Source organism: Astyanax mexicanus, chromosome 3 (genome assembly GCF_023375975.1).
Source record: "Astyanax mexicanus isolate ESR-SI-001 chromosome 3, AstMex3_surface, whole genome shotgun sequence".
Classification (NCBI taxonomy): Eukaryota; Metazoa; Chordata; class Actinopteri; order Characiformes; family Acestrorhamphidae; genus Astyanax; species Astyanax mexicanus.
Genome location: NC_064410.1, coordinates 53468071 through 53494865, shown reverse-complemented (window position 1 = coordinate 53494865; position 26795 = coordinate 53468071). Strand labels below are relative to the sequence as shown.

At 37.9% G+C, this 26795-nt stretch overlaps 1 protein-coding gene across 1 annotated transcript; it reads left to right on the top strand.

The window, feature by feature from the left end:
• The first annotated feature begins 10309 nt into the window (after nt 1–10309).
• Nucleotides 10310–21968, top strand: psmb2 (proteasome 20S subunit beta 2). The gene is made up of 6 exons (XM_007247879.2): nt 10310–10532; nt 12371–12493; nt 12892–12962; nt 20004–20166; nt 21472–21521; nt 21774–21968. Exons 1-6 carry the CDS (start codon nt 10442–10444, stop codon nt 21870–21872), a joined length of 597 nt encoding a protein of 198 aa, XP_007247941.1. The 5' UTR covers nt 10310–10441; the 3' UTR covers nt 21873–21968.
• The last annotated feature ends 4827 nt before the right edge of the window (nt 21969–26795 follow it).

The following is a 26795-nucleotide window of genomic DNA, read 5'->3' as shown; positions in this document are numbered from 1 at the left end:
CCCATCATTTAATTATTCTTACATATATTTCTTGCCTGTGAGTGCAGGCTCTTGCTGATCAGCTGTGCTCCTATGTGAGGGCCTGTAATAAAGCCTGTTGGTCTGGGTGGTCCAATCATGCATCGTAATTATTTGAGTATACTCAACTTCGACTCAAATTTGTTTACATTACATACTTCATACTCAAAAAATACTAGAATTAGTATTTCTAGTATTAGAAAGAAAAAATAACTAACGATTTAAAAACAATTTTGATTTTTTTTAATAATTGGAAGAAAGAAACAGAAAATAAATGTAATGTTTCAGTAATTTTTTAAAAGTAAGACCCCTATAATTGAACTAAATTGAATTTTTACATGTGTTTCTTGCCTGTGAGTGCAGGCTCTTGCTGATCAGCTGTGCTCCTATGTGGGGGCTTGTAATAAAGCCTGTTGGTCTGGGTGGCTTCAGCTGCCTCGGCCGCTTTAACCAGCTAATAAATATGAAAACAGCAGGTTTAAACTTTTATTCGTTCACTGCTTTAAAGGATTATACCCCTCTATGGAGTCCCATGTAAATCTGGAAACCTCATAATGGCCAATGTTGTCCCATAAACCCGTGCGGAACAATAGCGTCTGAATGGAGGCTCTTTCACGCATAAGGGTTTTTTCGCAGGGGCTCATTGAGAGCAGGCCGGCGGCGCCCCGCCCCTCGATTATCTCTGTGTGCCGGTGAAAGGGCGCCTCAGAGCGGCAGGTGCGTGTGCCGAGCTCCGGGGGTCACGGCGCTGGCTGACGCGGGGGGAGCCGGCTTCGTTGGAGCTGTACAGCTGCCGGTAGAAGAATTTTTTCAGAGGCTGTCACTTCCATTTAGCCCCGCTGTTTCTCACCCCTTCATACCGAGTGCTCTCCTCGTGTGCCCACGTCCTCTCCCGCTCAGGAGAAGCAAAGGCTCCGCTAAACGGCGGCGGCCTCCAACAAAAGGCGGCCGGGGGGAGCGAGGCAGCCGCTTCTCAACGCCGTGAAATCGCAGATTAAAGAGAGAAAAGCGGCCCTGCGGACACCGGGGCTGGGCCTTTTCAAGAATGCAAATGCTTAAAGTGCGGTTAAACGCACTCTTAACACCGCGACCCGCACCGTATTCCCCTGACACCACTTTTGTTAAGCTACGGATAAATGTTAAAATAAGCCGGAGTGCGGTGAGACTGACTGTGTGTGTGTGTGTGTGTGTGTGTGTGTGTGTGAAGGTGCGGGAGTATCAGTTACACACTCACTCACACACATAAAAACACATCAATACACACGTTTGTATTCCTGTCTTTGTGGAATAGGACTACAGTTAGAGAATACTGGTATACCCGCTTAGTCATAAAATTGACTAAAAGTTACTAATATAAAATACTTTTTTAGGCTGAATATCTGATAAAAGAAAAATGGGTCCCCTCAATATCAACCTTCATAAGTTTTTTTTTTTCTGCAGATGATTTGTCAGCAAAAACAAGTTGTGAAAAGTATTCACATTCATTACTCAGGTAGCAGTATAGATACTAGGATTTGAAAATGCTGATGTAGAAGTTGCAGTATCAACTCAAGCTTTTTTCTCAAGTAAAAGTGTAAAATAACTGGTTTCAAAACTTATACTCTATACTTAAAATATAAAAAGTAAAGGAAATTTTAAGCTGCTTCACATAATGTTATATAAAAATGTTAACCTAAATGTGGGATGCAGTAGGCTCCCTGTTTCAACCACTTTTGTGCCCTTTGAAAACGAGTGCATATAGTACAATGCAAATATATTAAAGAAGCTTGGTTGGGATGTTTTCGCTCAAGTTTTCTTGAATTATTATCGGATTATCTTCATACTAGGCCACATACGTCTGCTATGTTCTTGCTGGAATTCTCAAGCTTTTTACTCCAGTAAAAGTGTAAAAGTACTGGTTTCAAAACTACTTAAAGTATAAAAGTAATGTAAGGGTGGAAAATGCCATTAAGGACAAAAACTTAGGCTGTGCCTCAGGGTCCTGTAGTGGACTACCCCCTCCCCAAAACACATTAAAAAAAAAAAAAAAAAAACATAATGACTATAATGTTATATTAAAAAGTTAGTGTCGAAAATTTGGAATGCAGTAGGCTCCCTGTTTCAACCACTTACATGCCCTTTGAAACTGAATCCATTTTAGTACAATGCAAATATGTTAAGGAAGCTTAGTTATGACGTTTCGCTCAAGTTATCTGGAGTCTCATCACAGATCATCCTCATACTAGGCTACATACGTCTGTTATTTTCTTGCTGGATTGGAATGTGATGTGTGCAGTTGTGATGGATAAACTGTCTATAAACCAACAGGGTGTCAAAATGGTATATGTTTATACTTCTCATCCAACCACAGTTAAATTCACTCTATCCGGGTCGAGAGATTTATCTGGATATGGATTTGAAAAATGGGAAGCAAGCAAGCAACAAGCCAAATTTAAATAGGATTAGCGCTGCTATGTTTAAAATGTAAGAAGCAGAAAGTACAAATAATTGTGTGAAAATGTAAGGAGCAGAAGTAAAAAAAATTCTGACCAATAATTACTATAGTAAAATATAGAAAACCAACATTTCTACTTAAGCAATAACACAAAGCATTTGTACTTTGTTACTTGACACCGCTGAAAAAAAAGTGGTTCTGCGTTAATATCAGCACAAAATGCTGGACCGAGTAGCAGAAGAAGCACTGAACAACCTTTCATCTGCAGTGAAATACTTTTTTGGGAAAAAATGCTATCCAAATGCCATCTCATACTTTTTCTTTTTCTGTATTAACATATAATCTCTACTCTGCTTGTATCCTCTTACAAATAAGTTAACCTTATTAACCAATAGAAAATACATTTCCTGTTTATATTTTTACATTTTTGAAGCTGAAAAAGTGGTACAAGAAATGTTCCAACAATATCAGCAACTTCTGGACAGTGGAAATGGGCAGATGTTTTCAGTTATATATATCACTAATAATCTCTTAGTTTCTGCTTTTTGAGGCAATATATTATAGCTGGGTGGTATGGTAAGATACATCTCAATGTTTAATTTATGATATTTATCACTATATATTGACTATATTTTGACACACAGAAAACAGACACACAGAAAATGCATCAGTAGCAGCATATAAATAATGTTTTCCAATTAATGTCACATATTTATAACTGTGATTTTATTCAAAATGCACTGCACTTAAAAAGAAACAGGACTCAAAAAAGAAACAGGACTTCAAAGTCATTTTGAAGCATTCTATTGGTCCATTCTTCATTAAATTGTGACACAATGACAATAATAGCCAGATTTTAAGGATGTCACACAGTGAAAAACTACAAAAACATTGAGCCACAAGCAATGCTACTATGTATCACAATAACAGAACATGATAATACAATGAAAAATGTTCATAATGCCCACCTTTAGGACAAACGTCCCCTCAATGAACTAAATGAATTGCCACATGAATGTGCATCTCTCTCTCCTCCCTCTTTCTTTCTCTCTCCCCCCACTCTCACTCTCTTTCAACTGCTCACATTGATTAATTGTATTTTTTTTAACACCATTTATCAACACCAGGCCACAATCTCAGGATTTGTGTGTGTGTATGTGGCATATGTTCCCTCCTCTGATACAAAACTCGCACTTAACTCATGAATATAATTAATCCAGCCTGTCCCTCTCTTCTTAATCTGAGTTCAAAACCTGTCGCAGTCCAGCAAACTCTACCCCAAGGCTATGCATCCATAATCCCTATACTCAGATGAGTCCCGCTGGGGCATGGTAGAAACAGTGTGTCTGTCAATCCACGGTGCTGTGCTGTGCTTTTTTTCTTCCTTTCCTTTTTTTTGCTTCTACTCTGGCAGTAGAACTGATTCCCTTCAATAGGAACAATAAGATATACGTCTGTTTTATCAGGAGACAGCAGAACGGGACACTTTCTGCTCAGTAAATGCTGCTTTTGTGGCGTGTTTCAGTAGTGAAGCCAGCGAATATGCTTTTACCACTTTTTGAGCATGGGAATATAGGGCCTAGCTCATTTTCTGCAATTGAAAAAGAACCAAAAATAATAATAGTGGAAAAGGGACTGGAAGATAATCATCTTTCCATTAAACTTTCATCCAAAGCAAGTTTGATGTTCAAGGGGCCCAATTATAGCTTGTGTGTTTTCACCAGAGCATTTACAGCTAGTGTATCTGGCTCAAGGCTGCTGCGAGGGCATCATTATGGGAGCGGAGTGAGTGGGATTTGACCCCACAACACGCTGATGGACACAAACCAGATGCAACCTTGAACAGTGTGACGGATGATTAAATAAAGCATACACAGTGAGGTGTATAGATTTTCCGAGCAGATAGCATGGGTGGGATGGCGGGGGGAGCGTTGTGCCAGGATTTGTGTCACCACAGTCTGTGCGTGTGTGTGTGTGTGTGAGTGAGAGAGAGAGAGTGCATGCGTGTGTGTGTGTCTCAGTGTATTAGCAGTCAGAGCACTGGGGCCCGGAGGCGATTCCTGTGTGTGCTTGCGATAAAGGGGGAAAGGGAGGAAGTTAGAGAGGGGTGGGGGTGAGTGATGTGGGTTGGGGTGGTGGGGGGGGGGGGGGTGATGGAAGATGGAGAGAGAGAAAGAGTTAGAAGAAGAAGAGAAGGAGGAGGAGATGGAGGATGTTAAGAGGGATAGAGGAAGGGAGGGTGGTAGAGATAGAGAAGGAGAAAGAAGTGAATGAGAAGTGGAGGAAAGAAACAAGGGCGAAAAACCAGCAGAGTTTGGAGCTTCCATGATGCTGTCAAGACTCCTGGATCATGTCCCCATCGGGCTCTCTTGCTCTCTCTCTCTCTCTCTCTCTCTCTCTCTCTCTCTCTCTCTTTCCCTCCCTGTTTCCCTCTTTCTCTTTGTGTGTGTGTGTCTCGCTTTCTCTCCCTCTCATGAAACGAGGGGAAGAGTGTCTTGGCAGGGTAATTAAGAATGGCCTCTAAACACAGGAGTATGGCAGGAACGCTCCAGATGAAAGTAAATGATTAAAATAATTACAGGCTCTGAGCTGACGAGCTGGAGTGCGGGGTGGCCGCCGGACATTTGTCGGTAATTAGATAATTAATCTGAATGCAAATTATGAGTCCTAACGAAGCAGTCAGGCTGAACCAGTGACAAATGCCGAGAGAGAAAGAAAGAAAAAGAGAGAGAGATAGAGAGAGAGAGTGGGGTTGGGGGGATACAGAGAAAAATTTAAATGAGTATGACACATCCGGTCTCACTTTCACTACAATGATTCCCTGTGCATCTATCATAAATTCATTTCAAATATGCTATAGGAGCTGTAGACAAAAATAAAAAAACTAGAAACCTGGGCCTGTACAGGAAGAGGAGAAGATGAGACACAAACATCATTAAAAGTCCACACGATGCTTGCAGTGTAAGAAAATTACATTTCAATCATCTTTCCAAAGTAATAACAATAACACGATTGTTTTTTTTTTTTACTTTTGATTTTTATGATCTGTTTATTCTAGCTGATATACAAATTCTGACTTTTATACATTTATCAGAGAAGGAATGTGCTAGTTTTCACCCTTACAGACTTAGGGGCCTTAGTAGTGTTAGTGGGTAAAAGTTTGAGCGAAAATTGGGGCACCACACAGTTTAGCAAAAAGTCTGTGGATACATTTGCATTCCACCATTTAGCCATGTCTTTTTACTATTTTGACAAAAAGTACCATTGCAACCACCTAAGCAACATCTTAGCACCTACTTTTTTTGTATTTGTCAGATTTGATTTTTTTTAAATGTGTTTACATTTAATTTATTTGGATTGACTTGTTTTTACTTTTATTATTTTAAAGATTTCTTTTTTCAAAATTATATTTTGATCTTTTACTATTATTCATTTATGCTGTATTTTATATTATATTTATTTTTATCAATACTGTTTTCCCTTTTTAGTGTACTTACTGTATTCTGTTTGATCATTTTAATCCTGAGTTTAAATAAAGGTTGATTAATTAAACTTCATCATAGCAACACTTTAAACAACCATCTGGCAAAACCATTGCAACCAATAACTAAAGTATAGCAAAACCATTGCAGCACCTTGGTAACAAACACATTTACCTAGCAACTTTTTAGCCAACACATACAGCTATACCATAGTAATCATAGTAAACTGCATTCACACTCACAGTTTTTGCTGTTCTCTCTAGTTTTAACTGCTATAGGCCGTGTTGCATAGTGGGTCACAACATCAAAGCATAAGAAATAAAATCAAGACTGTGGCGTAGGCAAAGGGAAGCATTTTGAAGGGCTTTTCAAGGCTTTAAAGAAATCTTTTGATCAGCCTGAAAAAATACAGGGTAATTTGCGCTCTGTGCCTTCGTTTAATCTGCTTGGGGAGACAGACTGCGTCCTCTGAGCTGGATCTGTAGGACACAGTCTGAGCATCAGTGTGAATCATTCTTAGTAATTTAGGTTACTCAGCAGGAAAAATAACAAAAAACGAATTTTATATTCCCAGTGTATATCATCTTATTTAGAGGAGAACAACATCAGTAGCCCAAAGCTCTGATCTGCATCAGCGGTCTGCAAAGGACTGGCCTACACTTGGGGTCACCGGTCTTATACACAGAAAGAGCCAGTGTTAGTGCTGGTTTTCTTCAGCTTATTGTTTTACCTCATCTGCTCATATCTGAATACCTGTAAATGTTACTGTGATGTCCAGTCTCTACCTTAACATACGTTCTCATAGAAAATAATAAAAATGATGGCCTGTGAAACAAACAAAATTAAACTTAAGCTTGATAGCATAATCAATTTTATTTGTATTGTTTATCTATTTAATCACAATGTGCAAATATATATCTGAAAATAGCACCCTGTGCCCAAGCAATTAGATGCAGTATATTAATAGCACAAGTCTGTAAGTTCTTAAGACTATGTAACAGTTTACTACATATGGTGTACAGTCTATGGCTTTTACCAGGACTTTTGTTATGAAATTTAAACACAGTGAAAATAAATAGAGATATATAGGCTGGCCTTGTGTAGTGTTTTGCAGATACAAATTAATGATTAGTCCACTGCTGCACCATTAAAAAGCATCCCAATCGACTGTCTGATGACACTTCGGTTTCAGCAGCTCCACTCTGGCTTACAGGAAGGCCCTGTAGAAGATGCTGAAGAATGCTTACAGCTCTGTGCCACTGGAGACCTTCACCACAGTGCTTTGAATGTTATCTGAGCATGCAGCATCGTCTGAGACTCACCTACCATTCCAGCCAGACACACACTGTATAACCTCCTATCATCTATGAGTAGCCACAAGATTTTGTGTGGCAGAACCAGTTGGTTCGATCGGGACCTACTTTTGATGAGCTTCACACTACACAGATAAACACTACTACACTACTCCTAATATACTGCCCATATTCATTTATTGCTAACACTTATTAATAAGGATTGGAATCAGGAGTTAACAGAAAAGAAAAGTGCTAAAATTAAATGTAATAAAATATTTTTACACTAACTTACATTGAAAGTTAAGAAAGATTTATTTAGCTACTGTCAAATTGCTATTTTGCAGATTTTGACATGAAAGCAGCAATATATGGACAAAAGTATTGAGAAACATCACTGAAATCAACACTATTAAAAAAGTTTTTTTCTGCTTCTGCTGCTATCTGCCTCTACTGTCAAGATAAGCCTTTTTAGTTGATTTTGGAGCATTGTTGGGAGGATTTTCATAGCATTTAGTGACACAAGGTCAAACTATCATTCCAGAACTATTGTGTTTAGCATTATTTTGGGGAACACATTTGTCTATCTATCTGCCTTCATCTCCGCCTGCCTGTGTATGCAATGTGAGCTTTTAAGTGTTTATATAAAAAAAAAACATTATGTGCAGCAGAGCAGAGTTTCACGTGAGTACATGTGATGTATCAACTGGCCTGTGGCAGATCAGACATTAAATATGATATACTGTAGTGAGATTTAAACACATGCTCTATTGTAAATGTTTGAGACACACCAATAGTGAGCAAAAAAGTAAACGTAATTTGCTTGTTTAAAGTTATTTTAAGTAACGTTTGCTCTCTTGCTTCTGCTAAGGTTGGGTGAAAATGATCACAAATCCTACACAGAAGATCCTCACAACAACTGTGAAACGTCGTAGTGGTAGTGTGATGGTTTGGGGAAACTTTTGAACATCTCCTTTATATGGGCTCAGACTTATTACTATGATTCAGGGATTGCTGGTTTGCATTCCGGCTCATGCTGCTTGCCATGAGCACAACTGGCCATGCTCTCTCTCTGGTTGGGTTGATTTTCTCCCCACATTACTCCCAATGAGATGCTGGTCAGCACAGGCTGATGTTAGCTGATGTATGAGAGCTGAGTCCCTTTCCTCTGAGCGCACTGTCTACCCAGTAATTCATCAGCTGCAGTCCAAAAAGAGGCTGTATGTGGCTTCACTTTTATTGATATCTGGTGTTGGTGTTGTAATTGGCTTTCCAAATTTGGAATAAAATGAGATCAAATAAAATAAAATAAAAATTATTCAGACCAGGGGTCACCACTGTTACCCCATAATCACACTTGCTTCTATAATTAGTCCCATCTGTTCCATGTTATTAATGCCTTCAAATAAAATTAGTTATACTGTCACATCAAAAAACAGGTGTAATGGTGAGTGAAAAGCGATGTATAGTCCCTTATAGTAAAACACATACAGATATTTCATAATTATTACATAACCCATGAAATATAAAGATGATTATATTTCTATTTACATGCTGATGTTTGAAGATCTGAGATGAAGTTGTATCTACAGGATTGTTTCAGGCTATTGACTTGAAGCTGTTCTACAATGTGGAGTGGAGAGGAATTCTTCTGTAGCATTGTGAGACAAATAATTAACAACTACAAAAAGCATTTAGCATTTAGTTGCATTTATTGTTGCTACAGGGGATATAACAAGTTACTGAAAGAAAGAGGCCAATAACTGTTTCACACAGAGGGATTGGGTGTTGAATATCTTTTCTTAATAAATACATTCACATTAAATTACTTGTGCATTTGTTCCCTCAGGGTCTTTTCTGATTCAAGATGTAATGCCATTTAGTGGTTTGATGTTGCACAAATTCAGGAATGCAGACTACAGTAAACACTTATTTATAGTGGAATGCAAAAGTTTGTTTGTTCAGAAGTTCTGATACTGTAAATAAACTCATTAACTGATCCAGGTCTAAGTAAAATGACTATAAAAACAAGATGAGCCTGGAATCTGACAAAATTATTTATCCTCTTTTTTCCTTATTGGCTATAATTTGTGGCAATTAAAAAGACAATACGAAAAAAGGTTTGACTATTTTTTTTCAAAGTGGTTACACCAGTATACCAGTATACATTAAGGTCCAAAAATTGTTGCCTTAAATGAATGTCACAAATGAAAAAAAATGAAATATGGAGCTGCACATGTTCACTTTATTTAATGGCATTATTCGCATGGGTAAAAACATATTTACAGTACCAGTCAAACGTTCAGTGTAACATTTATCAGTTTAATTTTCTGTATTCTAAAAAAAAAATAAACTGGGTGTAAACTTATTCACTTATAAATAAGACTCATAAAACGAAATATTTCAGTAAGCCATTAGTATAGTGATTTTTTTTTCCAGTTGTCAAGTTTTTAATTTCTGCCCCTCACAATTATGATTTCAGTGAAAATAAAAGCTTGACTCTTTACTTAATTATTTAATTTTCCATTTCTGCATCTCGTAACATAAGGTGATTGGAGTATACCATCAGATTGGGAGAGGAAAATTTGAAATTGATTAATTGTTAGATTTTTTGTTCAATTCTGATTGTGAGGGGTAGAAATGTAAAAGTAGATAAATGAAAAAAAAAAACTATAAAAATCTAAAAAAATTACTTCACCAAATGTGAAAAACAAATAATGAAGTTTTACGTTTTTGCTGGTTTTTACTATTTTTTTTTTTTTTTTTTACTAATTTAGCCTCAGAAAAATGAACTGATAAACATTACACTGACCCACACCTCTTCTTCTCATTCAGTGTGATCCCTGTTTACATTGATTTGACTCCTATGATTTTTTTACATTGAACATTTTATATTGAAGACATTTAAGCTGTAAAAGAACACGTGGAATTATTTAGTAAACAAAAAGTGTTACACAAACCAGATATATGTTTTATACTTTAGATCTGCACATTCTTGGTATTTTAATCTAAGTGGCCAAAAAAAGACCCAACCTGCTGCATGCCACTGTATCTGCTGGTCATGCTGTGTCTGATAGAGTGACCACGTGACAACTGCAGCTTCAGCTCATGCAGTGTGGTGACGACAATCTCGCGCGCCGCTGTTCTTCTACTTCTGCTGTGTAATTCCGCCTGCATTCAGCGCTGAGTTTAGCTAACCCTGCTCGCTGTGAGAGATGGAGTATTTACTGGGGATCCAGGGGCAGGATTTCGTGCTGGTTGCGGCTGATAATGTGGCCGCCAGCAGCATCATCCAGATGAAACACGGTAAAGATTTAATAGCGTTTAAGGAGCGGCTAACTGTGAGGCTAAACGGCTAACCGGCTGCCTGTGTGATATAGTTAGCTAGCTAAGCTAAAGCTAAACTGATTAAGTTGATCTCTTCTGAGTAAATATTAAATAAACTGAGCCCAGAAGCATGTTTAATAAATGTTATAGTTATGCAGTTTGAGGATTTCCGCCCCTTTATCAACGTAAAACGTCTAGAAAGACGATTTTAGAGTCATTAGAGGGCTAACGCTAACTGTCTAGCTAAGCTAACTAACTAAGATAAGCTCTTTCTGTGGGTAGAACAGATTTTCTGCTCATATTTAATCAGCTAACGTTACCTACATTATACTGTATAATATATACATTTATAGAGCATACTGCTGTTAAAAACGTAAATTAAACATTATTTTCGTTTGTAATGTGTCTATAGCTAACATTATCAGAGTTATGATAAGGAGATGAGTTTGCAAATCCCTTATGAAAGTGAAAGTGACTTTTTTGTTGCTCATTTACTGGCGGATATTTATATATGTATTAAATAACTTAATTGATACAGTCACTTAACTATCTGTTCTCTGGTCAGTGTTTTAAAGCTTATATCATTTTGACACCTTCCGAAAATGTATTGACTAATTTTTAATTCAAGTTTAACTCAGGGAACACAAAGCACATATAACAGTTGTTATCGCTGTTTAAACATTAGTAATGTTTTAAGAGGTTAGTTTATCATACAGTAGAGCAGTAGAACCAACCAGAAACCTTAATCCTAATTAAAAAAAATAAGTTATAATTTTATAAACCACAAATTGTAGAGTATTTTTAGCTAGATTTATGGCTATTTTGCTGAATAAAATGCAGGCAAAAAAACTCAACTAAACCTTTATGCTCTATGTATAGCCTATACAAACATTAGCTTTTATTAACAAAAAGTAAACTTTATATTCTAATCAAAATCTCATTACTTGCCAATTGTGGATAAACCCTGAATCATGGAAGTTAGTTAAATGAAGGTAGATGTCCTCTTGGAAAGCTGATAAAAATGGGTTTGTCACGTTTTATTTTGACTTGGGCATAATAATTTAGTTCAAGTAACACTGTTAGGCCATATGCCATTATCTGAAAGGTCTGGAATCAAATGATCTGATCAACTGAGGTGTAGTGATTTTACCACAAGTGGCCATGCAGCAACATGAGGAGATGGTTTAGACAAAAAAGTCTATTTATTATTTAAGGAAAGTGACTACATGATACTGACTAGTTAAGCAATGTTTAGAAGCTTATGATAGTGATTTTTTTTGTACAGAGTGTGGTCCCCGATAGAACAATATTGTTGTTCTAAGACAGTTTTATGTAAATTATACAATAACAGTACAATACAATAGCGTATGCAGTTCCACCCTTAAACCTTAACTGTTTTTAAGAATAATTAGAAAATAGAAAATTGAGTAATAGAATTTGAATATTTTAAATGTTCTAAGTAAATAAAGTGTACATTTGTGAACATTTGCCAACACACTGGATCATTGATGTAAATGTACTTGCTTGGCGAACGCAGTATCATGGGCAGAATCTGGGTCAGTAATGTTATTAACAAACATATATTGTACAGTAACGTATGTGACATGTCTACGAAGACAATTGTTTAATAAAGTGAAGGAACAGTTTGTAAAATTAAGAGAACCATTTATTAAATTATTGTTTAATACATTTTGTGAAAGATTTGACTGTAAATATTATTTTTCTACCTTCACATTTTAGGAATTCTGTATATTGAATCTTTTTTGTGTTATGTTGGTGAGGGTTTAAAATCTAAAAATCTTTTTTTCCTCTTTCAGACTACGACAAAATGTTCAAACTAAGTGAGAAGATCCTGTTGTTATGTGTCGGCGAAGCTGGAGATACAGTGCAGTTTGCAGAGTATATTCAGAAAAATGTTCAGCTCTACAAAATGAGAAATGGTAAGTATTTGCTTAAAGAGCCAGAGAAAGGCTTTTAGCTTTAAAACTTTAGAAGTAATTTAACACTTTTAGTTTTTTTGTTAAAACATGGAATTTTCACAACTTAATCCGGCAGATATACAGTATTATTCAGATATTTAAGGCCTATAATCACATTACAAATTCAAGATTTTATTAGAACAGGTGCAGGGAAACAAAAAAACAGTAAACAGGAATTTTTGGAGAAAGTAGTTTAAAGAACAAAGCTTTCTCCAGCATGCGTTTAGTCAGCACATGGATATGTTCAGTTCTGATCAGCTTAACTGATTTAACCCCTTTAATGTACTGTAGGTGTAGTCTATTTTGTGACTTTTGTAATTCATTTTGGTTTTAAGTGCAATAACTATTTCTGTTTTTAGGGTATGAGCTCAGTCCAGCAGCTGCAGCAAATTTCACCAGGAAGAACCTAGCAGACTATCTCCGCAGCCGGGTGTGTATATACATTGTCTTAAAAAAAAGTATTTTTAAAAGCCCCTTTTTACATTTTTTTGTCTAGTGTTACCTCAGAAAATGTCCTTCAAGTTGTTGTTTATATAATGTTCACTTGAAACTGGTATGTTAAACTTTTTGGGGCTGCCAAAGCAAAGTGATTACTTTGCCATGTTGAGCTATGTAGTTGAGGATTAATTATTAATGCAGTTACATTTGTATTGATGCGTGATTAATCATAAAAATAAAGTAAACACAGGGTTTCTGAACAATTATGACCATATGTTTTAAAACTCCAGAATTCATATTGGGGTGGTCAATATGGTGAAAAAATATTTTAATATTTAAAGACATTTTCACATTATGAAATATTTGGCGCGGCCAGAATGCAAAGTACTACCCCGTTTTGTAGTGCTCAAATATTTTTACGAAGTTTGCTATAAAATCTATACATGCCCTGTAATCTCAGAATAACACTATCACTATATCACCATCAGAGTATGATATAGTATTGTCATTTTGCCTACTTATAGGATTAAGTAAATCTCATTATATCAATGTCATGTTTAGGAAGCATATTTAGTTTCACAATAAAAAACATGATCACAAAACAGTGACATATTGACATAATACATATTTGTAATGTACATATTCAGTGTAGTCTCACTGTGTGATTACATTTGGGTTTCCTGGCCCCACCAGCCCCCACCAGTGCTCATTTATTAGCACTAAACAAACCTGTAAACATAACTCACACTGGGTTGCCAGCGCTGCACAGTGTGCCACTAGCTGTGACTAAATGACCCGTGTTGACGCCGATCATAGACAGATGTCAGTTTGTTGTGAATGTGTGGAGGTGTGATCCGAGGTCTCTGAGGCTTAAACCTTTAGCACCTGGGTCTTCTCTGCAGCGCGATCCCACTAATCTCAGATGTCTTCTTCCCATGTGTATGTATGTATGTATGTGTGTGTGTATATGTGTGCCCATCTGTGTAAAAGGACTGCCACCATCCCAGTCCTGTTGTCTGGCAGTTTGTGCGTTAATTTGTTAGGAAGAGTGTAGCTGCTGCTTGTCACAATAGCAGAAGGGAGAAAATAATTACAAAAAACAATTAGAGCAGCTGATGCGGGAGGGGCTGCACAGGGAGAGGGGGCCTCCGGGGCATCAGGCCAGGATCCCAAATCAACATGCTTCAGCTGTAGCACTTCTACTGCACTTCTACTAGAGCATGCTTAAAGAACGGCCCACACCGGCTGCCTGTCAGGTCTGTTCCCCACAGGACCACTTTCACTATTGTGGTTTGTGGGGTTGGGTGTGGTTAAGCATTAAGTGTAATGAAAATCACTTGAATCTGAAATTGATATAATTACTTGTATCCTTGTTTTTGTCATCTCGGTTGACAGTGTAGGGCAATAGTGGCTCAGTAGTAGTAACACTGAGTTATTGATCACAGGGTTTGGAGTGCTATAGCAGGGTCCACTAAGTTAAGATGCTTTACTTGGGCAGTTGAGCAAGGCCTTTCCTCTCTCTTGTCTCAAGCATACTGTAGTGTGGCTGACCTTCTGCTCTAAACCTGTTTTTTAAGCTTGGGTATTCAAATAAAACATTTTATTTGTGCCTTATAACAGTGTAGGGAACAGAAATGATATAATTATATTATTATATCATTCTATGCATTTAAAAACATTTGTGGCAAGTTTCACTTTAATTTTGGTGTTTTCATTTCCGTTTGATAAAACAAAAGAGAATGTCTGTATCTGGACCAATGTTTAATGTGAGATTGAATATTCACTAGAGAATCATTGTTGAAATTGAAATATTATTTTATTTAGACATTTGCTTACCACCAACACTAAAATACTTTAACACAAAATGTTTACATTTTTAATGCGCTTACAATTTTTATGAAATGCCATAAAATTGCAGTTATAAGTGAATAGAGAAAAGTAGGTTAAACTAGCTATCGTTATGTTGGATAGTTTTTACAAAACATTTACGATGTATTATTAAGGCCATCATGTACTGGAAGTGCAATGTCCAGAAATTTAAAACCATGGAGGCACACATATCTCTGCACACAGGTGCTTCATGACTTTGAGCTAAGGCTCAGTTAGCTAAGCAAAAGTTCTTACAGACAAGTCTGTTCACTCAGGGACTATATTTGCAATGCGACCAGTCACTTATTTCCAGTCATGCAAGACCAGTCTCCCATCTGTTTGAATGGGGAGAGACCAAAATACTGATACTCTTTGATTAACATTTCAGAAATTTAAAAATCAGTATTTTAAATCACTGATAAATTGTGAAAAAAAAACTAATTTACCGCTTATACAGTGTCTAATGGACAATTAAAATTCCTTTGTTTGTTATGGCTACTGCGCCTGCGCACATCTCAAAAGCGAGGTTGGCTTCCCCACCAGCATGCTGACTTTCCTCCACTTTCTGCACAACCAGCAAGTTGATTGGCTGGCGAAGCTAACGTTACTATTCTAGCCCTGTATTACTAGTGAAAAGGTAGTAGACTGATGCCAAGCGTGATCAGTGATGCTGAATGCTTTATTTTGGTTATATGTGAGCATAGTGTATAAATCAGCATCTCTCGCTTCTGTTATGCTATATTATAGGCATGATGGTGCTGCTTGAAATGCTTGAAAATACCCAATTTTACCAAATGCTTCTTCAATAAACCATCCTTTATAATACCATGCATTTGCAGAAATGGCTCTTCAGTGGCTTCTAACCAAAGAACTGCTTTTGGCACCTTCATTTTGAAGACTGTAACACCAGTATGAACATATAACAAAAGCAGGATATGCTTTAGTCTCAGATAAGCTAAGATAGTGTAGACACACTTGTCTCTTGAGCAGAAGGATCTCAGCAGCGGTCGGATAACTATCATGCACAATGTACAGACCAGGCTTCAGAAGAAAACAACTGGGCCTGCAGGGAGTCTCTGGAGTCTGCCTGCTCCCACAGTCACAGAGATGGCAAGAAAGAAAGACTAGTTGGGTTGGGTGGGGGGTGGAGACATGAAGAGATGAAGATAGAGGGTCACATGAGAGAGTAGCCTGATAAAATGACATTTAACTAAAGCTTCTCTTCGGATCTCTCCATCTGCATACGCTTTCAAAGACAACGGCCAATTCTACGCCTTCCAGAGCTGCACAAAAAAAACGATTTGAGGAACCGTTTGGCATCTTTGCCTTACAGAAATATTGCTGCACCCCCCCCTGACTACCCAGACACAAATAATTACTGGCACCATATTGCGAGTCATTCCCCTGCACTGCCACAGTTGAACAATTGATACAGCAGACTGGGAGCAACGCCAGCGTGGAGAAAGAGAACATGGCCTAGGGCATGGAGTCAGAGCATGGAGGAACGCTGGAACGCGCTCACACACACACTGTATGTATACAGATGGGAAAGTAAGGTGAAATATGCCCTGTTTGATTGTCCCCAGGCTATTTTGCTCCATTTATCCATGCAGTGATCAATAGGCTGCAGTGACACTCTGCGTTTGTAGTCACAGTTACCAGCCTGCCTGATCCTCCTGGGTGAGGTGAGAGAATTGCTGTTGTGTTAGCAGTTAACTCAGGTGGGGCATGTGTGAAACAGGTGTTGAGAGGGACTGGGCGTTTGATAGCACCCCAGGGATCCCTGTAGATCCCTTATCAAGTGTCTCGACCAGCCTCGGCTCTAAACTCTCTCTCTGTGGGGAGAATTTGGCAGTACAGCCAAGCCTGTCTAACACCTCCACTCTCGAAGATGCTCTTGAGAGCAGAAAAGCCAAGGCTGTTGACTCGAGTGGTTTGGGATGTGCCTCTAGTTTGGTCTAAAGTGAAAATTCTTGGACAAAATTGAAAATTCAGGACACTTTACACTAAATCTCAGAAATTAAACAGTTTTGTACATTTAATTATTTAGATTGGGAGTAAAGTGAGTAAAGCTGATAACCGCAGTCTCTGGAGCCTTATTCGGCTGGGATTGGTTTTACCTGGGAAGGTGGAGTAATGCATTTTTACTACAAACCTCTGCAAAATATCTGTAGGATTTACACAGAATAAGAGATCTCATTGTAAATGACTCGACTGTAGGGCTGCACAGTAATAGGGGAAAAAATTACATTGCAATATTTTGTTGTTCTGTGATTTATATATTGCTGTAAATACAGGACTTAGCACCACATTTAGCCCAAAAAACAATGATTTAACATGTCATGAAATTAACAATGCAATCTGTACATCAATGATTGGAGTAAAATATGTGGTGTTGAGTAAATATCGTCTGAAATGTTGTAGTTAATGTCATGTGGGAAAAAAAAGGAAATAGTGAAATTTTCTTTGTATTAAGCAGCAAAAAAACTTTAAAATGCAATTATATTGCACAAAACATTATGTACATTGCAATGTAAACCTGTTGTGAATATTGGTTGTAAAATTCCTAATTAAATCCTTAATTCTTGGTATGTAGTTGTTTAGGAGTGTTTTATCATTTCAGTAACACAGATGTCGTAAAGTATCCTAGAGAATAGCCGTGTGATATATTGTGTATCGCAGAATCACAGTATCGTGATGTCATCGATATCATGAGCCACATATCGTGATAATATCGTGAGATGTCCTGGGATTTCCACCCCTAATCAGAATCATGTAACAAGTTCTGATTTGACATTTTGTCATTTTTTGTCTTTTATTTGTTGTGTCCCTTTAACACAGCAAAGACTGTAGCCGTTATTGATGGGACGATACACTTTTTTCAGCTCCGATCCGATACCGATATAAAACTGATATAAGATTGCCGATACCGATACAAATACCGATACTTTTAGTTTATTAATAGTACTATGATTAAGGTTAAATAATGAGGCTGAAACAGACCACACAGCCCTTTTAAGAGTATCCACAGGTGCATTTAATGTAAATGCATTCAAAAGTCATTTATTTGACACACTTCATATACAATTACACAATAGTTTCCTTTCAAATAAAATGTTTGAATTTTTATTAAATATAAAAAAAGTAAAATATTAAATACGTTAAATATTACATTCAGGGCATTTTTTGCAACGGTTGTGCAGGAGACTTTTATTTTGACAGGTAGCGTAGAGGATTAGCTGCAATAGCTAACGGCTAACTGGCGATGCTAACTGTATTTCCGAGCTAAATTAATAACTGTTTTTTAATAACAGATTGATTTCTTAGTGCTGGTTAGGGTTGGTAGGATCTGTGGTTTGATATTAGATGTGGATTATGGCTGTAGTTCACTTAAGATAGTTATTTATTACATTCACAATGCCGGAATGATTTTGCTAGCTAGGCTAACAGACTGCAGATCTTAATGGAGATGGCTAACGGCTAAGTGGCAATGCTAACTGTATTTCCGAACTAAATTAATGACTGTTTTTTAATAACAGATGGGTGTGTTTGTGCTGGTTAGTGTTTGTAGATGCTGTGGTTTTGTAGGATATGTGGATTATGAATATAGTTTACTCCAGTCTGTAGTTCATACCTTCACAACACCGGAATGCAGCTGCTGTCAGTTCAATGCTAGCTAGGCTAACAGACTGCTGGTGTTAATCTGTTTACCTCTCAGACGCTGACTTTACGTGTACCGTTCTGCTGTACAGCGTTTCCAAAGTGAAAACTCTCCAGATAATGGACTTTTTTGTAGATAAACAGCTAAAGTTACTCAGTCAGCCGCAGACTGAAGCTGCTGGGGGTTCAGGGTAAACTGTTAAACTGGAATCCTGATCAGGGATGCTTTTGTGTTAACGTTATGGCGAATTTATTGTTCAGCTCAAGCTTTGGACTGGAATATGGATCGGTAAGTGGATCGGCAGCGCCCGCCCGATATCCGATTCTTCGGATTACGTCAATATCGGCCCCGATACCGATATTGTATCGTATCGGTCCCATCTCTAGTAGCCGTCTGTCTTTGGTGTCTCGTAGTGCTGTAATGAAATGGACGGCAGGTTAGTAGTTAGTAATCTGGTCTGTGGTTAAAGCTCAGAGCGTAGAGGAAAAAAGACGCAGCAGAGATAAAGTAGAAAGCAGTGATAGAAGAGCGGAGTTCGGAAAAGGGAAAGCGAGCGAGAGGAAGAGAGACTAAAAGAAGTTTTAATGAGATCTGGCGCTGCTCCAGGACATTGGGGTGCGGGTGGGGTGGTGGTGGGGCTCAGGGAGGGGAGATGAGGGGAGGTGCTCGGAGCAGCAGGGGTGCTGTCTTCCAGCAGATGTCACACTGCCGGTGACACCAACGACCCCCCAGACCGCTTTACACCCCACCCGCCCTTTTTATTCCCTACTTTGGCTGTTTCACACCCCTCTCTCTCTCTCTCTCTCTCTCTCTCTCTCTCTCGTTTCTTTCTCTCTCTCTCTCGTTTCTTTCTCTCTCTCTCTCTCTCTTTCTCTCATACGCTGGTTTTAATGTTGAGAATGCTACTTTGCTACTTCAGTCCTTTATTTTTGTTTCATTTACTGTTAAACTTGTTAATTAATTGGAGTATTTTAGGATTGCAATTAACTAACTTTAGAACTAATTTAAGATCCTTTATTTATTGATTTTTTTACAAAAAGCTTAGTTTTTGGAAAACTACAATCTCCATCGTATTGTTCAGCACACAATAAAAAGGTGCAAAGAAGAATTCATTTGTTGTCATTAGATCAGTTAATACAGCTGTACATGGCTGTAGTTCAAAAGTTGCCTGCCAGAGCATCCAGTGTCCTATTTAATGAGAACCAAAGTCACTCCCCCACTTCAGCGTCGCCCACTGAACCGCTAAGTATGAATGCCACCACAGCTAACACCTCCGATTGGCTGTAATGTCCAACACTGTCTTCTATGGCTATGTATTCTGAATCTGTTTGCATTACTGTTTTTTTTTTGTTTGTTTGTTTTACTACTAACCTTCCTTTTTAAATATCAATATTTAGTCTCTGTATACATTTTTAAGTTTACATTTCATTTACATTTTCAAAAGTCACAAAAATATATTCTATCGAATTTCCATTGAAAGCCCTTGTTTCCTGTCTCCTGCAGACTCCGTATCACGTGAACCTGCTGCTGGCTGGTTATGATGAGTCTGATGGGCCTGGACTCTATTATATGGATCATCTCTCAGCATTGGCAAAAGCCCCATTTGCTGCACATGGATATGGAGCCTTCCTCACTCTGTCCATCCTGGACAGATACTACAGACCAGGTGAAACTTTTATCTTTTGCAAGTGTGCTTTGTCATTGGATGTTAAAACTTGTCCCCTCATATAGTGAAACTTGTACACCGATCAGCCTCAGTACCACCATCTTGTTTCTACGCTCTCAGTGTTTAAAAACTCCAGCAGCACTGCTGTGTCTGATCCACTCATACCAGCACAGCACACACTGTATACAACCACCATGCCAGTATCGCTGCAGTGCTGAGAATGATCCACCACCCAAATAATAGCTGCTCTGTGGTGGTCCTGTGGGGTTCCTATATGCTCAGTGATGTTTGTGTTTAGGAATTTGGTGGACAGAGTTAGGTGACTAGCAGTAGGTAAAATGGAGTGATGGGGGGGGGGAATATCTTCTATTAAAAAATTAACTTTTTTCATCTAGCTCCACTGAATTAACAGTGGTTCTAACTGTAAGCTAATCATGAATAAAGCCCCTGCCCCAAGCTAATGTACTAATAATAATCAAAGATGCTCGCCCTGAGCAAACATTCTAAACACAAGCAGTTCAGTTTGCTCCTCTGTGGAATGTTTTGCCAGTGTATTGAATGGACATCTTTTTAAACACTAAATGACTGTATATACCTGAAAAAAAATAAAAACTGAGTGTAAAAACTGTAAAAAAGCCTAATTTGCCTCCTTAAAGGGTGCATACTATGCAAAACTTCTCTTGGGACTTGATCGCTTTCTTGACACTCCAAGCATAAAAAAAATTCATCCATCCATTTTCTGTAAATCAGCTGAAAGAGTTTGAAGTCAGGAATCATATGCTTTTATGACTCCATTGTGGTTGAGAACCTTAAGCAGTACACAGCAGGATTAAACAGACTTTATCAGAGGAAGGAATCTGTACCTTCTGTCCGTGGTAAGTCGGAAGATAAGGGAGATATAAGTACTTTCAGTTAGTTTAGTGTCCGTTAAGCTTGAGTTAGCAACAGCTTATTTACAAAAAGTGACAAAGCCCTTAAACGGCACATTCTGAAAGGGACTGAAACTGGTAAGAATAGAGCTGGTGAGATCTCATGTGAGAGTGATTTTGTGTAAAGAACTTGTTTTGTATAGCCCATAGACTTATTTTAACTTGTGTAAAAAGAGGTGTATGTCCCCTTTAATATTTTTTCCAATTATTTGAAAGCAATACAATGGAAAATGTACTCCTGCTTATTCTAATCATTTCGTGACATTGCTGTTTCACTGGTGCCCTTAGTGCATATTGTATGTCATCATATTATACAGTATATTTGCCTTAGACTGGTAAACTAAATATGCCCTTTGTTGTGTCTGCCTGCATCCAGATCTGACACGGGACGAGGCTGTGGAGCTCCTGAAGAAGTGTGTAGAAGAGGTAAGCTCTCAGCATCAGCTCATATGTTTCCTCCACTTCCTCATCTGCTCCGCACTCATTTGGTTCACTTTGTTCTCCTTTAACTTTTGACATTTCTACTAATAATTTGAAAGACTTTTTAAAGGCTTCACAATTAAAGTTAACAGCATGAACTCTCCATACTATTTAAAACCTTTCTAAAGCTATTTTTGTGCTTGTCTTTTTAAACTGTGCCCGGTGCCTTAAGATTTTGGTCTGTCTGTTTCCTCACAGCTCAAGAAGCGCTTCATCCTGAACTTGCCCTCTTTCACTGTTCGCTTGATTGACAAGGACGGCATTCATGACCTGGAGAAGCTTCCTTTGGGGGCTTAAGTAATCAACTACTGTTGCCTTTCCACAATGTCACTCTTTTGTACTGCAGATCTGAATCTTTTATGTTCAATTAAAACATTACCCCATGTTAGAGTACACTGTGTTGTGGCTTGTTTTTATCTCATTTGTGTCTCAGAGTGTAGTCTGGAAATCTATTTTTTGTTTTTATCTCTCTCTGTTAAAATAAAAAAAAATTGAGCCAATGATCTGAAGTGCTCAAAACACAAGAGTATTGGGACAAACCTTTTAATGATCAATTTCATGTTTTGTTTAGTCATATTTTAAACAGGTTTATAACATTTAATAATGTAGCAGTGCAGTCTGCTTTTACTCCAGCATAGTACTCAAGTAGGATGGCACTGCTGCAATAACTAGCTGGTAAAGCTTCTTTTTTCCCAGATATATCACCATGGGTTGTGAGTGGTACTACTAAAATATCACAATACTAAAAATCACAGCAACTTAGCTACGACACGTCCAACCATGTAAAGGTGAATGCTGAGGAGCACAGAGCAGAAAAGTGTCCAGTGGTCTGCTGACTCAGTAACTGCAGAGTTACACATCTTGTCCGTCATTAACATCAGTACAAAAACTGCGGACCAAAAGATTGGGTTTCTGTGATAAAACAGCTGCATACAAACCTTACATCTCCAAGCACAATGCCAAGTGTCGGCGTAGTCATAAATTTCCTTCAATAAAGTATCTTTTTATCTAGTGTAAAGTATGCTTTACTTCTCTTGCTGGTAATACATCGACAAGTCTGGCTATGGTGAACATTTCCTGCCTGACAGCATTATCCCTCCTCTACCAAACTTTACAGGTGGCACAATGCAACGGGATCTGGGTAACCCAGACTTCTTGGTTCCAGTGAAGGAAAACCCTAATAGTGGTGGGAAATACCTGGAATCGATCCGATACCAAGTAAATGCAGGGCCAGTATTGCCGATATTGATACCGATACTTTTTAATATTTAAGCGTCATAGATTCAAAGGATCCAAAAGACCTTTTTGCTAAACGTTGTATGTAACAACAAAATACCTTCACAGTCAACATTTTTGTTCAGAAACAATGGAAACTTACAAAACAAAATTGCCTTAATATTAGGAAAATAAATCTTTTTTGAGGTAGAAAAGGAGAAGCCACAATTCAAAAATAAAATAATAAAACTCTCCTCACTAGACATCTTTTCTAGTTCTGTTTCTTTTTTCAAGTAATATTTTTCTAAGGAAAAATAAGAAATAAATAATTTTCTATAGTTTTTTCTTAAATAAATGTAAACAAATATTTTTTAAAAAAGTATTGATATTTTTGCAGTATTGCTCAATATCGAAACCAGCATTAGTACCGATATTATCAATATTTGGATCTATCCGCCCACTTCTAAACCCTAATGCTTCAGCATATAAAGAAACTACACAATATTTTTTTCACAGCCCTGTTCTTATAATGACTGATGCCATTATCTTCATAAATTAAACAAATCTCAAATAAAAAAAAAATTGGTGAATGTCAAAATCTTTGGAAAAACTGAACAAATGGGCTTCAGGAAATATTGGTGAAAGAGGCTCAATCTTGAGAACATTGAGTCCTGATTCTTCTGATTATTCCCTGCTGCTTTCTCTGTCTACAAAACACACCTGCCTGTTTAAGTGATGCACGAATGTGGTGTTGTCACCTGGGTTCTTCTAACTTGTTTGTTCTAGCACTTTCTAGCCCCTGAAACGCCCCTCAAATATTCTGTGGCAGGTCAGGATTGATTAGTACTAACAAGACCAAAAAGTGCCAAAATGTTCCCCACACCATTACACCCCCTCCAGTATCTGAATGAGGATATGTATAGCTGAGCTTAGGGAGTATATGTACATTTCCTTGCTTCCCTTACATATGTACCTTATATTTAGGTGATTTCTGTATTAAACATGACACAAAAAGGACCCACTTTTTACAGACAATAATGTGAAAGGACAAGTATGGAAGTGTTTTACTTCCATAGACAAGTCAGCGCTTTAGAACGTTCATGAGGACAATAAGCCTCATTCACATCCAGATTTATCTTTCTAAGAATTTTCTTAAATTATTTCCTGAGAAAAGCCTTAACAAAATGTATTTGTTAGACTCATGCTGTGTTTCAAAGCATAGAGTTGTTTGCAGTTCTGCTGATGATGAATCCTGTTGTCTTTGTAAACCAAGCTAATCACAAATGAGAGTGATTGAATGTCAGCATCTTCATGAAAACTGAGTAAGTGGGATTTAAGAATTGTTTTGGTTGGTGAATGAGACCCAAGCTTGAGAACGTTCCTGATTCCCCTTTCTTTTAAGCTGTGTCTCCTGCTGTTTCTTTATCTATAAATACACACTTGCCTGTTTAACGTGTAAGTGAATCATCAGTCATAGCTCATCCCAAACCACTGAAAAATCATCTTAAACCATCTTAAACCCATGAATTCAGTTTAGGAAAGCTTTTGTTCTGTTGTATGGTACAATTATCATGCTGGAAGTAACTGTAAAATGATTCTGAGGTGAACTGTGGACATGAAGGGATGCACATGGTCAGCAACAATATTCAAAAATAAATCCTGATTTATCTTCTTAAATATTTTCTCAAATGTTTTTTTTTTTTTTTTCAGAAAATCACATAATTTCTACCAGCTCTGCTTTTATAATAATTGATTCTATTATCCTCATGAACTAAACAAATTTCAAATAAGAAAACACTGGTAAATGTCAAAACCTTCATAAAAAAAAACTGAAAAAAAAATCTTGAGGCCCAATTTTGAGAATATCTTGAGTCCTGATTTTTTAAGCTGCTTCTCCTGCTGCTTTCTCGGTCTACAAACACACACCTGCCTGTTTAAGTGATGCAGGAAAGTGTTGCCAGCCAGGTTCCTCTGACTTGTTTGTTCTAGTACGGTTCTGCCTCTGAAACGGAGCTGCACTGGGGAAAAATAGAAGGAGTGCTTCTTTTCTGTCACTGTGTTTGGAAGTGCTGTTGTTTTCTCACCCTTCATACACTAAAGTATTTTTGTATTCATGTTTTACATAGGTGTGTGCAGGTGTGTGTGTGTGTGTGTGTGTGTGTGTGTGTGCATTCATGCGTGCGGTGCCACATCTCCCCCTCTGCAGACAGGTGAGATTAATAAACATTAAACAATCCCTCTTCTCCCCCTGAACACACCGGAATCTGCAGGGAAGAGGAGCATATGTTTGCCTGCAGGCACACACTGAACAGCACTGTGAGTGTCAGAGAGACAGAGAGAGAGAGAGAGTTTTTTTTTTTTATAATTTGGGGTGGGTGGGTTGGTTTTGGGGGGTGACAGAGAGAGAGCGAGAGAGAGAGAGGTAGATTGGGGAATTGACACTCAGGGCGTGTGAGTCAGTAGGGGGGCAGGTATGGAGGTGTAGTAGGCCCCCGAGCAGATGAAGGAAGGTAGAGTGGCAGATGGGGTGAGAGGGGGAAGAATTTAGCCACCGGTTCATGTGGAGCCTCCCGGGAGGCCTGACGAGACTCGAATGCAACGCCGGTCATGACTTTCCTCCTACAGAGGTCTGGCTCACGGCAACACACAGGAGGATCAACTGTACCACACAGACACACAGGCCTAGTGCTCCTGGAATAATCAGCACCAACACTTAACAAGCAGTCTTACTATAAACAGTGAGAATAGGTAAAGAATACACAGCCAGCCTCCTGCTGTTCACACTGTTCTCTGTGTAAATAAGAATCAGGATTTTGTTTAGCATTTCATTCACACCAGCTGTCAAACATCGCATTAAAATCTGTTTAGTGTTGCTGCTGCTGCTTGTCAATCAGGCCAGAACAATCATCTGAACCTGCCAAAGTTCCTACCAATGTAGCTGCAGATGTTTGCTAATTTAATTTAGGCAAAATAAATAAGTAAATAAAAATCTTATTTTTTAGTAAAAATTTGTGTAAAAGGATTGTTTTGGCTTGAAATAAATTTCAAGTAGATCAGATGTTTGCTTACAATTTGCGCAAAAATCAGAAAAATCTCAATTTTCAGTTAAATTGGTTTAAAAGGATTATATTGACTTGAAATAAAATTTGGAGTTAATTAATCAAGACCAAAATGGAAATACAAGGTTTTTGTTTGACATTGACATTTATACATGCATGTATAACACTGCATAATACTTCAAATAGGTTTTTTAAACTTTGCTTTCTTTTTGTATTGAAGTTATAATTAAACTTGGTTTGGCTCAAAAGTGGCTTAAACGTCAAAAGATTGTTAATGATGACACCACAACAAAGTGATGTAATCTGCAGCGTAAAAAATTATACAATTTTTCCAGTTTTCCAAAAAGCTACAACAAATGTTTGACACATTTGTAGTGTTTGTATAGTATTGAGCAAAAGACCACTGACAAAAAAAATCTGATTGTGTGTATTTGGTCTTATTCTGAAAATCAACCTGACATACCAGTATTGCATCCCATGACATCTGTCACGTTCCATTGAAGCTAAAGGATGCTGCACATGGGTTCTCCAGCTTTGATTATCCTGCACAATTCTGGACAGATGCCACAGGTCACAGTCACTACCAACCACTGCTCTGTCCACTGTTGGTGGTAATGCCTTCTATGATTTATTCCCAGCACACATGTGACACTGTGTGGATGGATGAATGTTAAATGCCCGCATAACTTTAGAAATCAAATTTTCCATCCATGTGGTACCCACTATCAAGCATCGCTCCAACTCCGATTATTCAAGTCAAGTTGCCATGAGCATGATGATGGTCAGTGTTAAATCAGCCTCATTCACAAGATAACACCTCACAACTTATACAGGTGTGGGCGTTTCCAAGCCATCCCGTCATGATCAATTTATGCATCAGATAACAATTGGCCATCCTGTCATGGTCAGTTTACATACTGCTATTGTTTGACCTTTGGTGTGTCAG